Genomic DNA, 16286 nt, shown 5'->3' on the forward strand with positions numbered 1-16286 from the left:
CCAAACCCGGAAGTACCGGAACAGGTTACTTCCGGGTTTTGACACTCGCGCATGTGCAGAAGCACAAAATGACGTCACAAGCAAGCACAGAAGTGCCAAATTGTGTCATGCGCATGCGGTTGCGAACACTGCAGGTTGCAAACATGACTCCCGCACGGATCACGTTCGCAACCCGAGGTATGACTGTACTAAGAATGATAAAAGAGACCGGAGTTGACCAGAGAGCTGTGATCCCTTAATGGAATTTTGCCTTACAGAAGAAACTCCATAAGAATATGGTGCTGAAAACGATATTCCTCTTGCCCCTTCTAGCCCTGTCAGAACATCCTTTAAGGGTTAAATATGCAAAAAACAAGAGGTGTGATCCAAGTTGTAGTAATCCTTTCTGGGAGAGTCTGAAAGGGCCCTGGCGGGAGTTTCTCCGGAGGCACAGAAGCAGTGAATGGCAGTTCCAGACAGGATAAAACCTCTTAAAGCTGCTTTCCTCCTTGTCTGGCCCACTGCCGCTAACCCAAGATTAGTTCTGAGTTGACGAGTCAAATGGAAAAGAAATGAGCCAGAGCTGTCATTTTTTCACTCTCCCAGAGGGGGGAGTTACCATGACACATGGGACACGATTCCTAATATTGTTATACTGTACCATACAAAAAAGTGTCAATAGTCTAAAAGGTCACAAGAGAAGGTTTGTTCTAATTAGCCCTGCCCCCAAGTTCCCCAGTAATGCTATAGGCTTGTTTACATACACACCTACCCACACCCACACCCCACACACAGAGAGCAGGGTTCGAATCCCCACTCAGCCAAGAAGCTCAGTGGGCGACCTTGGGCTAGTCACCATCTCTTAGCCTAACCTACCTCACAGGGTTGTTGTGGGGGTGAAATGGGGATGAGGAGAACCATTGTACACCACCTTGAGACCCTTGGAAGATAAAGGCGGTATAAGAATAAATGTGATAAATAAGAATAATGAAATGTACAAGTGTTTGCGTGAAAGAGTGTACATTTATTGACTTGTGGTGTGCACAGGTACATAGACTGTACACTCGTTGAATATAACGTGTGAAAAACTCTGGGTGTTTAGCTCAGTTATTTGTGTACACAAGTACACTGTACACTCATGGACTGTCATGTGTGAATGTCCCTTTTAAGGCTCAAATCCTGTAAGGCACAATTTAGTTAACTCTACCACAGTGATGAATGCTGGCATTTAGCTCGTTGGGCCACACAATACAAACAGGCCTCATTTAAGGGTTGAACAATGATGGCTACAACAGGCCTTTCTCCTCATCCACTTAAAAGCACCACGTACAGTCCATGTTCACACAAACAGTGTACTAGAACTGAAAAGGGACTCCTTCCATGCCATGCAGGTTGGTCTGTTAGAGCAAATGGGGCACTGCCACACCAACTTTAGTCTGCCCCCACCTGCCTGCCTCCTTAGTTACAACCACCAGTCCGCTCCTTGTTTCAGCCTTGTCCTTGTGCAACTCAGCATGGAGGAGGAGGAGGACAAAGCCAGAATTAGTTGTCTCTGCCAAACGTTAGCTTAGGCTCCACCAAGTGTTGGTCTCCCTGACTTCCACTCCATCAGTCCAGACAGTACTGGACCCAGGGCTAAGCATGAAATCCATACAGGGACCATTGAAGTGATACAGACACAGAAGAATTCTGCTAGTGAATCCTTTCCTCCAACATGCCTCTGTGGCCTCCAAATCACATGGGTCTTTTTTCATGGCACCCACATTTCAACAGCCTTTCAAGGATATGCCTTATGGGGTTTCCTGATAAAAGGAACTAGTGCGTGCAATGTTAAGTGTCACTTGACTGTCAAGAGTGAGGCAGACATTGAGCATGAGCCCCATACGGAAGCCAACACCTCCAGACTACTCAGAGTACTGTTTGAGAACTTCAGAACCATGGGCAACACTTCTCTGCCAAATGACCCGTTAACCTTCCTCCCCAATTTCATTAAAGCTGCATTTGGAACACAGGAAGCTGCCTTGTAGGCGAATCAAGGAAAAAGTTGTATAATTCATGATAATTTAGAATTTAAATGTATTTTCATGTAATATTTGATACTTCCAGCTGATGAAGGTGAATACATCGAAACAGGGCCCTGTCCTGGTTTCTAATACATCACTGACTTCTGCTCAATGATTGAAATTGAGTCTCCATCTGCAAGCTGATAAATAATAAGGATCTACGTTATTGTTGAGTGAAAAGGAGAACATCTTTGTAACGAATTACAGTTTTATACATATCTCTTTGAGTTTGAGTTTATAATCTCTATTAGAGTTTGTAATCTCTGTTTGAGTTTGTAATCTTTATTATAATACATACTTTTGAATGGATTAGTTTTTGTTTCTATTGATTATTGGGTTGTGAGTAGGGACCACTCCCACTATTGAAACTTACATTGGCCTGAGTTCTTGGTGTGCTTTTTCCTTGTAGGCGAATCAGGCAGTTTGTTCCGCCTACCTCAGAGTTGCCCACTCTGATTGGCAGGTGCTCTCCAGGGTTGAAGGCAGGGGTCTTAACTTGCCCAACCAGGAGATGCCAGGGATGGAACCTAAGGGCTTCTGTATGCAAGGTAAACACTCTTACCACCTTCACCCTTCCGCTAAGCTTTGACCAGCAAGCTGCAGCTGTTGCCAGCTCTTACACTGGACTATTGCAATCACAGATATTGCTACTAAGCGCATCCCAAAAACCACAGGCTTAATTTTTATTAAAAAGAGCCCAGAAACTTTCTAGCCCTTAAGTCTGCAAATATAACATTGAAACTGTTTGGATAATAGTTGATGAGATTTCAGGAGCCGGGGAGGGGCAGAGGATTGAGCAGGATTTCTCACAGACCAGGAGGGGAGGGGTATTCAGTCAGGGCTGTATCTGGCACTTCCAGTACCCAGCAGAAGCAATCTGAATTATGCAAAATAAGCACTGTTATGCAAACATGCTTTACTTGCATTATTTAGCCAAGGCTCAGAATTTTGGCTTCTTTTCAGAGGGTAGGATATTTTGCACATAATTCCATTCCTTTTAATGCAGAGTATACAGAGGTATGCAGGAACCCTCTGTCCTTGAAGCTCAGGTTTCACTTACAGTTGAAAGGTAGGAGAAGAAGGTCAGGGTCAGATTTCTTGCCGCTGCCCTTCCCACCCCCACTGAAAAGTAAGCAACTGTGTGCAGAGACAGTTAACTAATTAGAAATCTAATCCCAGTTGCAGCTGTATCCAATTTTGCTCTAACACCTCTTGAGGAAGGAGAACCGGCCGGTAAGGAGAAAGAAAGTGTGGTTTTCCATGCCGAAGCATGCAGTCAAGTCTACTCAAAAGTAAGACCCGTTGACTTCAAGGCATTTTATTTCCAGGTAACTGAATACAGGATTGCTGCCTAAAAAGAAAAAGCCATGTGGATTGTGTTTTACCTTCCAGTAAGTAAGCATGAAGGCTAGAAACTTGTTTCGGTGGGTTTTTAAAAATTAAAATTAAGGCTGATTTTCAAGATGTACTTAGTAGAGCTCTATGCCTGCAAGAGCCTTTTTAGGGACACATGCAAAATGTGACTTATAAAAATGTATAAACTGCTTCCAAATATCTATTGCGTCTACAGGTTGAACACTACAAATTTTCAATCTGCCTTTCAGGCTGAAATCCTAAATTACCTTTCTTGAATCCCAGCAGGACTTGCTTCTAGATAGCCATGTTTATTAGAACTGGGATATAAGGATGAAAAAACTACTAACACAAGCAATACACAGCAGACGCATTCAGTAAATTACAGAATTCCACCCAGATATTCCCCAGCTGAAAACTTGAGTGACAGTGCCGTTGACCAATGGAACACGAATATAGAAACATTTCATCATCAGAACAATCTTTAATTAGCTGATCCTTCCTTGAGAGCAGGGCAATGTATCCTAGCAACCGCAGAGAACTGCCAGCTTTTGCAAAACAGACTTTCATTAACCACCTCATGGGTGGCAGACAGCAAGAGAAACAATAGTAAGTGAAGGCAATAGTGGCTCCTGGCTTTTTCTTGGTTTCTGAGTTCTTCTAAGCTCTTCTGACATTCCATCTGTACAATGTAAATAAAGATACTACAGTGCTAATTCACGCAGCCTGCCAATAAATCTGAGTGTAAAAGGAGGACCACGGATGAACTTCAATGAAAAGAGCAAGGAAGTGGAGAAGCGTATATACACGACAAAATTTAAATAATGGTGGCCCGCAGAGATTAGAATCCGGGCAGGAACCAGAGTATTATAGGGCGAAAGACTGGATGACATTTCCACCAGATCAAATGGACTAGAAACTCTAGAGGCTTAGGGAAAAAAGAACGTTGGGTGGCTTTAAAATAGGATTAGACACATTCATAGAGGACAAGACTATCAGTGGCTACTAACCCTGAAGGATATGCTCTACTCTCCACAGCCCAAGACAGGATGCTTCTGAATATCACTCGCTGGGAACAGCAGGAGGGGATAGAGTTCTTGTGCTCTGGTCCTGCTTGCGAGTTTCCCACAGGCATCTGCCACTGGCCTGATCCATCAGGGCTCCTCTTAATCATACATGGATGAAACTGAAAGAATGCCAGTGGGAACACAATTGAGTGTTGGCTAGATCTACTCCAAGACATTCTTAATTTGCAAAACAAGAGTGCATGCACACCAAAAATCTCTTAATAGTGAAGGCGTAACTAATCCGTGTCAAATGATCCTGTGTGTACATTCTTGCTTAAAGAAGAGCCTTGCACTGGATTAGATTAGTGCAGCACTCTTTGTAAGAATTCCAGCACTAGGTGGTTTACCAAAATCTGGCTCATGGTCTATCAAGTCTATTGTCTACTCTGTCCACATCCTGATAAGACTTTGCCTTCACTATTCTTACTGTTTCATAGAGTTGGAAGGGTTTGTGCAGAGCATCCAATCCAACCCATGCTTGATGTAAAGTCCAGATGTCCTTTTTATTGTGCCGTCATAATTATTTGTGCTCCCAGTGATATCAGGCCAGTTGCGTGATATCCTGCTTTCAATACTCTTAGCAGCTTCAAGGTTTTGGGACAGTCATACTGCTTTGTTCCCGATCAGTGCATGTTCCACAACTTTTGGCTGAAATCCTATACACACACACACCACAAATGTTCTGGGTTATTTTTTATGTCCTGCTTTTGTTGTGTGGGAATATTGGGGAAGCGTCACAGAACAACTAATAAAGTGGAATGATTTGTGGATGGTCCTGTATACTAATGCATTAATGCACTAGTAATGTGCCAGTGTTGCAGGATACACCCACAAAATGAAACAACAGCAACAACAAGAAAGAAAACAGTCAGGAGAGGCCCACACATAGAGTGGAAAAGTGTAATTCCAAAGGCTTCTCTGATTGGCTGCATTATTAGCACACAGTGATAAACCATGGTTTAGTGCTACATGGATAGACGGTAACAAGCTTGAGGGAAGCATCAGGCTAGCATGCTCTCCCTCCCCTCTCCTCATCCCACATGGCTAGGAGAAGGACATCTCCCAAGTTTAGTTCTCAGTGGGATCTCAGTTTAGCATTACAGTTGAACTAGGGATCCTTGGTTTTTTAAAAAACAAACATCACATCTGTTTTCTAATAAGCCTACCATAGTTGGATTATGAAATCAGCCAGGAAAGGAGAGGGGTAGCATATGAACACCTTGTTGGGCTCATTGAGCCTTGGCTGCATAATGCTAAAATTTAGCTGCTAAATTACGGTTTAGTGTTATGTGGTGAACCAGGCCACTATCAACAGCAAAGAAAGGAAGACAATCCAGACCCTATTAATTAATTGAACTAGACTGCTGGCCCATTACAAGCTGAAAGGCATAGTTCTACATTGTATGCCAAGCATGCGCTAATCACAACAATCCATTCTCATAGTTGCCGATGAATAACAATTAGGGTCTCCAATATACATCCTGGACTTCAGTTCAAAGAGCCAAAACATTCCAATCAAGCAAAGCGGAGTTTTGCATTCAATGAGCTAAACATGCCTGCAAACTACACAGTACAATTCCGTGATCCCTACCTGTCTTTCATGCTCCTCTCAGTTGGTTTTAGGGTGTGCTACCCCTCTTGATGACATTGCTATGGCTGCCTCTTCTTTTCAACATGAGAAGCTGTGACTATTTCTTTCTCTTCAAACTTAGCTGCGTGGCGTTGCTCCTTCCAGCTCAGAGTCTTAGTGTTGCTAATCTCTAATTAGCAGCCCACTAACACAGAAGAGGCCAGGAGCTCGGAAGACTGCCCACCCCCAACCCTGTGGCCCTGTGACCGGTACTGTTCCGATCTGGATTAACGTTTGAGGTGATTTGTCCTGGAGGCCTTACTGCATGTGCCTATATTTCTAAATACCCTTGAGCTGCACTGGGTGATGGGGCATTAAAAACCAAACCAAATGAGTGACTAAAACCACATACAACAGTTGCACAGCAAAGGGTCCAGCTTTTCCTTCTACTCACTGGTTTCTTCGGTTACTGCACCTTGTGGCAACTCTGGTCCAGAGGTTTTTTTTAGCAAAGATACTAAGCAAAATCCAAGATCACAAAACGTGAGCCAGGGAGCGAGGAATGCCTTCCATACACAGCAATATGAAATATTCTTTTCTGCTTTTTTTTTAAAAAGCTCAGGTTAAATAAGTTGAGAGAAATGTAAAACTAGTAACTTGAAAAAATAACAAAAAGGAAGCACATATTTGATAACGCTGGAGGAGCTTTCCCCCTAGAGTACTGATAATTGGAACTTACTGCTATAGAACTGGAAATGATTAAGACTATAACTGGGTTAAACCAACTATCAGCAGAGATACTAACAGCTCTTAAGAAAATAATAATAATTAGGTTGGAACAGGCCAAAGGCCTGTCTTAGTCCAGCATTCTGTTCTCACAGTGGTCTATTGACTAAGACCTGTTCTTACTGAGGTGGTAGCCTCATGTCTGGGCTGTACCACTTCAGATTGGAAGTGGGAACTCTTCCAATTATTAAGTTCTCTTACACGTATGTGCCCCCTGAAAACAGAAAAAGGTGTGAGGTAAAAGGGTTTTAGACTATCCATCTCGACATGCTTGTTTTCTATGTAGAAGGGAGAACCACACAAATTTATGAGCTCCAAGCTGCAGATATAATAGCCCAAATACAGGGTTTGGGTTTTGTTTTTTAAAGTAAACATGAGTTTGCCACTTCAGTGAAAAAATAGGCAATGGAAGTATATATTATTTTGTTGAGGAACGGACTTACTGATGTGAACTGGGAGTGGCCGAAAGAAAATGTCTTATTAGTGACCTTTGCTATACCAGTTGTTTAGGATCGGAATCTTGCTTATTCCTGTTTATTATGTATTGTTCGTATTTCACAAGCCCTCTCCATGAGCAGAAAATATAGTATGTGGAGAGTTTGTCCTTATTTTTAGTGAAAGCGGAAATTGTGTGTCCAAACAAATTTCCTTCTGCCTTCAGTTTCAGAAATATGTGTTGTGGGGAGGGGAAAGGAGGGGAGAATTCAGAGGCAGTAAAAAGCAATAACAAGTAAGCTATCCAAACCTAATAAGGAAATGTTGCTTTTTGGAATAAAAATATAATGCATAATTATATTTTGTGTGTCATACGCTGCCTGAAAAGTTGGAATTGTCTTATGCATTAAAGCTTTCTTTAGCCGAATGACACCACTCGTCTATCTGTCCCAGGGATGGAGAACTGGTGGCCCTTCAGATGTTTTTGGACACTGGCCATTCCAACTGGAGCTAATGGGAGTTCAAAGTCCAGCAGCATTTGTCTCTCCATCTCTGATCTAGTCAAATCCTGTCCAGCCTTTCCCAAACTGGTGCCTTCCAAACCATGTTGGCCTCCAATTCCCATCAGCTCCAATTAGCTTGGCTAATGCTCAAGGATGATAGTTGTTGTCCAAAACATGTGGAGAGTGCCAGGCTGGGGAAGACTTTTCTACAACAAATCTCTGGGCTCTCCAGCAGAGGTTTCCTCCCAGCACTTAGCACCGTAAGTCCTTTTAGCTGGAAGCAATTTGCGATCTGAACCTGGGGATTTCTGTATCCAAACAATAGGCACTACCACTGAGCTGTGTATCCAACGCCACAATCCAATAGCCAATTCAGCCTGCGGGTTTCCAGTTCTTGTGGAGAGCTTTGAATCCATGTGAGGTAGCCATCTAATTTTTCACTGCATTACCTGTTTCTCACGTATAGCTCAGTTGGTAGAGTATGAGACAGGGTGAAAGATTCTTGCATTGCAGGGGGTTGGACTAGATGACCCTTGTGGACCCCTCCAGCTCTACAATTCTATGATTCATGTAACTTTCCTCTAAGCAGGTTTTGAAAGTGCATATGGGAAGTGGTCAGAAAATGACTAAATGATAAGTTTTTGTCAAAGCAGGGCGTAAATGCGTTTTCCAGTTCACATAAGAAAATAATTCATGGTACACCTACAGAATGTTCCTATTATTTTATTCTCCTTGAGATTATTCCCTAGTCTGTCTTTGTTTTGTTTTTTTGAATCAGGTTTATTGTACACTTGATTTAAAATGAGCTCCCATACACTTGTCCCATCCACATGAACGGCATTCACAAATTACATATTCCAGACTGAGGATAAGGTTTTATACAGGCTTACCAGGGAATAAGCCCTGTTGAAGACAGTAGACTGTACTTCTGAGTAAGCATGCATAAGATTGCACTGCAAAGGGCATTCTTGATGGCAGTTGCATTCCTCCCCACAAAAAAACATAGGTTACCAAAATTGGGATACTAACATCTTCGCTAGTGCTTTGGTTCCCATGCAACTTGGTTTTTTAAATATTTTATTTCAAAGTAAAAGTTATTTTGCTGTTTTGTATGTGGTTGTGCATTAGTGATGGTTACCTATTTGAATTCAAATAAGCCTCTTAATATCCAATTGTTGTTTTGGGTGGCTATCTTGGAAGTTGAAGATGTTGGTCTTGCATAGTTCCACACTGCACCCTACAGGACACAAGAGCAAAGTACAAAAACACGTTACTATTCGTTTCTCTTATAGAAGCAGGCTGTTCTGTTTCATCCTGGACTTGATTACATGGACTTCTGTGGGAATGTTGTTGATATACTTAACTTTCTCCTGCTGAAATAGGGTTAAATTAGAGGGGTTTATACGGACTGTGTTGTGTGTGAGGTTTGCTTGATTGTTTGTTTTAATATTGAAGAAAGCGGTTTTCTGAACGAGAGACAAAAGGCTTGTGGTCAAAATATTTAATGCCAACGTGCAAATACAAGAGCTATTCTCTGTACTGGGTGGCCCAACAACCAGCGGGACCAGCCTGTGGGGCTCTGGGAACAGAACCACAGCCCCAACACAGTAGCTAGTACCCCCAGTGGCAGCCTAGGGGGGCTAGAGGAGGGAGGCATTCGTACACAATCTGCTGGGAGACCCCAGAAGCATAGGAAGCCCCCAGAAGGACTGAACCTGTGAATTAAGCAACAAGGACTGAGAACCGTGTTTGCTTTACTCAAGAGTAGAAACTCTGTGGAAAACCCAGCTACTACAACAAGAAGAGGTGTGGGGGTTTCCGCTCTTGGAACTGTGAACTGACCTACAAAGGGATTGTGCCTGCAAGTTCAACAATGATTTTGAAACGCTGTGATGTCTTTTGTTTATGTGCATGCTGTGGTGTTGGGATAGTAAACGCTTTGTTTAAATTACTCTGTTCACGGAGAAAGGCTTGGAGGAATCCAAGAAGCTGGGGGTCACTTACAAAGGAACTGTTATTGTGTTTTTAAATGTCTTCTTGTGTTTTTGATGTAACTTTCTGCTATCTTTCAAGCACAGTGGAATGCTGGTAGTAACCATGTTGGGCAGTCATGGAAGACTGCCTTTTGCTAAGGAGGGGGTGGTATTATAGAAATGGGGGAGGGGAATCCCCCTAAACCCTATAAATTAATAAATGCTAGGATTTTGGGTTCTTTGTGATATGCAGGGAGTCTATAAGCTGCCAAGGGGATTCCTGGGTTGCCTTACTCAAACCAGCCTGGCTGGCCAAGGGAAGAGCAGAGCATTAAAACAGAGAGCCATTGAGGACAACTCCTTGTCCCGGGTGTGACCGGAGACCGGAGATTTGGAGGGTTGCCAGGGTAACTGCTCTGGGGGAGGGCAAGGGGCCTCTGGGAATAAGAAAGAGGGAGAATGGCTGAGATCCATCTTGGCAATGAAGGAAAGACTGCCTGCAATGCTCTGGGCCATGCTGTAAGATCTGGACCCCCTCCCTGCAGATGGAAGGTATAATAAGTGAATAAACCCTGTTTCCCAAAGCACGACAGCCTCCACGTGTCTTCTGTTCTTCGAAGGGCCGCAGAGCCTGTAGGTGTGCCTGTGATGCCATGCGCTCTGGCCACTCCTTGGCAGGCGTTGGGCTTTTGCAACAATACATTAAAACCAGTTAGTGGGGTGGGATGGAGAGGTAATGCCTTAAAAGCACCTGAGTTTGGTGTTCCCAAACCGAGCTGGGTTCAGGTGTTCTGCGGCATGTCTGTGAAGAACACTTGCAATAACCTGAATTCTGCATTCTGGTAGGTAGCCATGTTGGTGTGACACAGTTGAAATAAATTTTTAAAAATTAAAAATTGTCCAGTAGCACCTTATTTATTTATTTATTTCGACTGAATTCTACAGAAGTCAAATTGTAATACAATGTAAAAAAAGGAGGAATTAAAATGCAATTAAAATCCATTACACATCTAGCCCAGGGCATTACAATTGCTACAACAGGCAAGAGAAAAACAAATCACCAAGTGGTCCAACCAGACCCTCAGAAATTTCCAACTACGTACTGTATTAAAGACGAGGGACATTGTGAATTGAGGAAGCCAACGAACTAGGCTTAAATCCCCCTGCCTCCTGCTCCACGCTACTTCCTGCCACGGGCTGCCTTCCGGTTGTCGCCTCCCGTCAGTCAGCCTTTCCCGTCGACTTTTCCCTCTCACGCGAGAGGGACTACATTTCCCAGCATGCTCTCTTGCGACGTGACTGGGGGGGGCGCGCAGGTAAAGCGAGGAAGTCGTCTGTTCTGCTGCTCACCGAACAGCAGTTTCGGGGCAGTCGCATTTTTTGTTGCTCTTTATGCAGAATGTGTAGGGAGATGATCTTTGCTTCCTAGAAAGAGAGCGGGGTCTGCACTGCGTTTGCTTTTGATAGGATACAGGGCTTTATAGAAGGCGGACCCGCACACTCAGAATTACAATTGTGCAATTCTGCAGATCTGGACAGTCGGGATCTTCTGGACTCTGAAGAATGGTGCAACCGAAGACAATTTTCTTTTTTACTTAGCTTTTCCCCTCCTACACACCCCTGCCCCTCTTTTCTAGCCGGTGTCTGACTGCAGAGGGGAATAGCCTGCCTCTGAAGAAGAACTAGTGGGCTAAAAATAATAAACAAAAACCCAAATTGTTGAGTGCTGCATAATATTTTGTCCTGAAGCTGCTGATCGCGCGAGGCAACCAGGCCTATAGCGCAGCTCAGTCGGAGTGTTTAGTTTTAGAACTAGCACCTAGAGATGATGAGGAATGACCTGTCCGTGGCGCTTGCTGGCATCGGCGGGGCAGGGAGCCTTTTAAGAAGCAGCGAGCCCGTGTCTCTGTCTCCAGTGGCGTCCCAAGCAGCTTCCTTACTGGAAGAGGCTGCAGATCTGCTGGTGATGAACAGGGACTTCGCGGCTGCTCTGGACAGGTGCGAGAAAGGCTGCGAGAGCCTCAGGAAGGACCCCGAGAATGAAGATGCTGACAGGTAAGTGCTGAATTGAGGCAGAGGTCGGGTGAGAACTGGGAAGAGTGGGATTGATCAGTGCCAGATTTAGGTATGTGCTGAGCTACCTGCAGCCCATGAACTAGGGGGTGGGGCTCATCCTTTTTAAAATAAAAAAACCAGGCAGATTTTATTACCTAGGCCCAGTTGCTTAGTAAAATTAAACACACAATGTTTATGTGTCTATGACTGTGTAAGAGTTACACAATTGCGTACTTACTATTTAGTTTTTATTTAGTTTTAGGTTTTATGCTGCTCAGAATCAAATAATAAAGTCAGCCATGAAGCAATACAGTGTTCGGATCACTGTCTAGCATTATAGAGTACATTTTGAGAACAAGTGAGGATTATAACATAGCTGTGATTCCCCTATGAATGTTCTGTGTGAATGTCTTTGATAATTCCATACTTTTGTAAACTTACTAAACTCCTAGCCCGTGGCCTCCAGTTGCTTTAATCCAGTCCTGGAATTGATGTTGTTCTTTTAAAGGGAATTAAATAACGATATTTATTCCAGTACCTGTTAGCACAAATGGTAGAAGAATGCAGTTTCTTACAGAAAAATATATTTTACCAAGTTACAGCAGAGGGACGGGAAGGGTAAAATGGCCACTGGCTGTGCTGGAAGACAGCAACTTCCTGCTCCTCTTCTCCTTGAACTTCTCCTATTACCATCTGGTTATTATAAAACTTTGTAAATAAGAACTACTGTCTGTGTTTGCTCCCCCCCCCCAATACCTTTGCCTTTTCTGTCATGCCTTTTAGATAGCCCTTGCCCCCAGACTTTCAATCTTGTTGCTGATCTTTGTGTGGCACACTGGGAGTCCTTTCCAGCAGCAGAGTGGAGTTAATTTTTAATAATAATAAAAATAAACATTTTGTGCATCTCTTTTCTGAATCAGCTCTGAAGAACTGAAATGCTCCTTATGCACTGTGGGTATCCAGGCCTTGGCTGAGATGAACCGATGGAGAGAAGTCCTGCCTTGGATTCTTCAGTACTATCACGATCCTGAATGTTGGCCTTCCAGAATTCTAGAGCTGTGGTGGGTTCTGCTCTTATAGACACAGAGTTATATTATTGTATTTTGGGGGGTGGTAAGCCTGTTACTGGACTGTACCAGTTTAGGCTGCGGGTGGGGGCTTGCATAGCTGAATGCACCTTCATGCAGATCAGTTCCCTGCATACAGAAAATTAGATATCTGGGAGAAAGAGGCATTGCATCCGAGTCTTCTCCCAGACATACATGTTTTCTGTGTGCATGGATTTTTTTTTGTGTATGGAGATGCAGTAAGTCATATGATCTCTCCTGAAGGAGCGTCTCCACCCCCATCGTTCAACCCGGACACTGAAGTCCAGTGCTGAGGGCCTTCTGGTGTTTCCCTCACTGCAAGAAGCAAAGTTACAGGGAACCAGGCAGAGGGCCTTCTCGGTGGTGGTGCCCGCCCTGTGGAACGCTCTCCCATCAGATGTCAAAGAAATAAACAACTATCTGACATTTAGAAGACACCTGAAGGCAGCCCAGTTTAGGGAAGTTTTTAATGACTGATGTTTTAATGTATTTTTAATCTTTTGTTGGAAGCCTCCCAGAGTGGCTGGGGATACCCAGCCAGATGGCTGGGGTATAAATAACAACAACAAATTATTATTGTTGTTGTTGTTGTTGTTGTTGTTGTTGTTGTTGTTGTTGTTGTGTCTGGGAAGGACGTGTTGCTTGGAGAGTGTTCTGAGGGCCAGTTGGAGCCCTGCACTACTAGCTCCCTCTGTGTCAAGGGGTTTCTTGAAAATGCATAGGAAAAATAATATGCAAATACAATGGTGTCATTATAATAATATTAAAGTGGTGGTATTGCTTTGTTTCCCTCTCAGCATCCTCCTGCATAGTAAAGTGGAAGAACCTCATGTGATGCTAGAAGTCGCCAGAGACTGGTTACATTCCTCAGCCAATCAGCACCTGCCTAGCTACGGCCTCTTGGCTCAGCTGCACCTGTTCCATGTGCTGTTGCCGCTCAGGCTCTTTGCGGAGGCAGAGGACCTAATCCGAGATTGTAAAGCATTGAGCAAAGAGCAACAGGTGGAGGCCTATGAGAACATTAAGGAGCAGAGGCAGCAGTGGCTGCAGAAGGAAGAGGAGGAGTGCCAGCTTCCTGAGGAGCGGCCAGAAATGGTGTGGAAGCAACGGTTGGGTAGGCTTTTCTTAAAAGCAGTCTTATGTGTTTTGTAGCTGAAACCATAGATGCCTGGAGTATATAAATTTTCTTGCCATCTGGAAACAAAGCCTTATGAGGAATGGTTGAAGGAGGTGGTTATTGTTTAGCCTGGAAAAGAGGAGAATGAGAGGAGATATGATAGCCATCTTCAAATATCTGAAGAGCTGTCACATGGAAAATGGAACAAGCTTGTTTTCTCCTGCTCTGCAGGGTAGGACTCAAACCAATGGATTCAAATTACAAGAAAGGAAATTGCGACTAAACTTTAGGAAAAACTTTCTGACAGTAAGAGCTGTTTGACAGTGGAACAGTCTCCCTTGGGAGGTTGTGGACTGACCTTCCTTGGTGGTTTTTAAGCAGAGGTTGAATGGCCATGCTTTAGCTGAGATTCCTGCATTGCTGGGGGTTGGACTAGATAACTCTTGAGATCCCTTCCAACTCTACAGTTCTATTATTCTAGTAAGAGAATTGCAGTCCTACAGCATTCAGACAGCTTAATGAAATTGTTGGGTGAAGGAGACACACTTTCAACAACTTCACTGGGTTTTACTATTAGCATAGAGAAAGCGTTTGCTAAGGGGCAAAAGCATTTCCTTGATCAGCCACAAGAAATCGGTGCTGGCTGTACAGTCCTCACATGACAACAGTGGTGTCTGGAGAGCTTTTAAGGGAGAAAGGAGGTTATTTTTCATGCCATCTTCTCTGGAAATAACTTTTAAAAGTTCCTTTTGAGTGGTGCCTCCTCGCCACTTTCCCTGGCGTAATGTTTTCCTTTTGTTTTGCAGGTTTGGTATCCCAGAAGGTGTTGACCATATTGGCACAGCTGGGGCGGGTGCTGGGATCCTTGGCAGGCCAGCTGTGTTCCATCCCCTACAGAAAGACACTCTTGGCTGCTTTCATGTTGTGTCTCATTGTCGTGAGACTTGACCCAGGTATACTTGAGAGAGGGGAGACAGTGGGAGGGGAAGGGAAAGGAGAAGTATCCAGCTGTTACTGTGTGAGATATTTAGCCTATGTGGGGGTGTATCTGGAATGGCAGTGTGTTTGTATTGACACAGTGCTGCTTGGCCATGTTTGGGAGTTCAGGAATGACTTGTAAAACACAGACTGCTTGGGATATGGTCAAGTCTGCCGTATCTGGAGTCGGATGGAATGAGAGCCCCAAATTCAACTGAGGTCAGGAGCAAAGGAGTAGAAGGCCTGGCAGAGAGTAGCTGCATAAGAACCAAATATATGACAGCTTCCTGAGTTAGACTCTTGGCTGATCTAGCACTGACAATGGCTCACTCGGGTTTCAGGCAAGGAGTCTGGGAACGGTAGTTTTAGGTGCTGGGAATTGTAGTTTTCTGAGTGGTCTTCTAACTACTCTCATGCACACTACAGTTGTTAACTGTAGTTAACAAACTACAGTTCCCAGGTTTTTTTGGGGGGGCGGAGCTGTTGCTGTTAAAGTGATACAACAGTGTTTTAAACTTATGGTGCATGTGATACCTTAGTGGTTTATTTTAGTTGTACGAGAACCCTTGGGACATTGGGTGTTTACATTTGGAGGAGGAATGTTTTACCAGTGTGGTGAATAATATTTGCTTATTGTTATGGGTAGATATGAGAAATGAAAGTCTTCTTCTTCTTCTTCTTCTTCTCTTTTCCAGCATCTCCCACTTCTCTGCCCTTCCTCAACAGGCTAATCCAGCTCTTCCATCAAGCCCGCTTGGCTGCATTTTCTCCACACTCCAGGCCTCCAATTCAAGACTAACTGACTCCACTGCCTTCTGTATGATGCTGAAGCAGTGCTTGTTGGAGGACCGTGGAGAAGCCACTTGCAAGTCAATGAAGGTGACTGCAGCTGTTGAGAGAGCACCTGCAGTGAGGCAGAGACTTCTTCCAGAATTAAGGATAGTGGCAGTGCAGTATCTGGGCAGGGTATCTGCTGTGTCATGACCACAGCGATGGGACTGATAAAGCATTTCCATGATAGATAGTTGGAATTTGGTGGCTTTGTATATGATCACTTAGATATCAACTAGATATCTTTATAACAGATTTCTTGGAGCTTCTGTTTAAGGCTGATTTTTTTTCGTATTTTTGATTCTGTGATATTGATTTATGTATTATATATGTATGTTTGTAACATTAATTTTATTTAAATCACTTCCGTCTTGGTTTTTGGTCCCAGTTAGGAAATGCCCCTGTCCCCCGACAGTTCGCAAGCTGTGATCACGTCCACACCATTCGTTTAAAGCAGAGTTTCCCAAACTTGGGTCTCTGGCTGGTTT

The 16286-nt window shown here is 43.8% G+C and overlaps 1 protein-coding gene and 1 long non-coding RNA gene across 2 annotated transcripts; one reads left to right on the forward strand and one right to left on the reverse strand.

The window, feature by feature from the left end:
* Positions 1 to 3373: 3373 nt before the first annotated feature.
* Positions 3374 to 10985, reverse strand: LOC128421903 (uncharacterized). The gene is made up of 4 exons (XR_008332392.1): positions 10833 to 10985; positions 8895 to 8993; positions 6487 to 6630; positions 3374 to 4077 (listed from the first exon to the last, which is right to left on the reverse strand). It is a non-coding gene; the product is annotated as an uncharacterized LOC128421903 (long non-coding RNA).
* Positions 10986 to 11066: 81 nt separating this feature from the next.
* Positions 11067 to 16161, forward strand: PEX26 (peroxisomal biogenesis factor 26). The gene is made up of 5 exons (XM_053405225.1): positions 11067 to 11784; positions 12705 to 12845; positions 13670 to 13986; positions 14796 to 14942; positions 15663 to 16161. Exons 1-5 carry the CDS (start codon positions 11555 to 11557, stop codon positions 15764 to 15766), a joined length of 939 nt encoding a protein of 312 aa, XP_053261200.1. The 5' UTR covers positions 11067 to 11554; the 3' UTR covers positions 15767 to 16161.
* The last annotated feature ends 125 nt before the right edge of the window (positions 16162 to 16286 follow it).

The sequence above is a fragment of the Podarcis raffonei genome, chromosome 10 (genome assembly GCF_027172205.1).
Source record: "Podarcis raffonei isolate rPodRaf1 chromosome 10, rPodRaf1.pri, whole genome shotgun sequence".
Classification (NCBI taxonomy): Eukaryota; Metazoa; Chordata; class Lepidosauria; order Squamata; family Lacertidae; genus Podarcis; species Podarcis raffonei.

Coding starts and splice junctions, on each gene's coding strand:
- PEX26 (XM_053405225.1), top strand. CDS start 11,555: ATGATGAGGAATGACCTGTCCGTGGCGCTTGCTGGCATCGGCGGGGCA. Junction 11,785..12,704: donor GAGAATGAAGATGCTGACAG/GTAAGTGCTGAA, acceptor TTTCTGAATCAG/CTCTGAAGAACTGAAATGCT. Junction 14,943..15,662: donor TGTCGTGAGACTTGACCCAG/GTATACTTGAGA, acceptor TCTCTTTTCCAG/CATCTCCCACTTCTCTGCCC.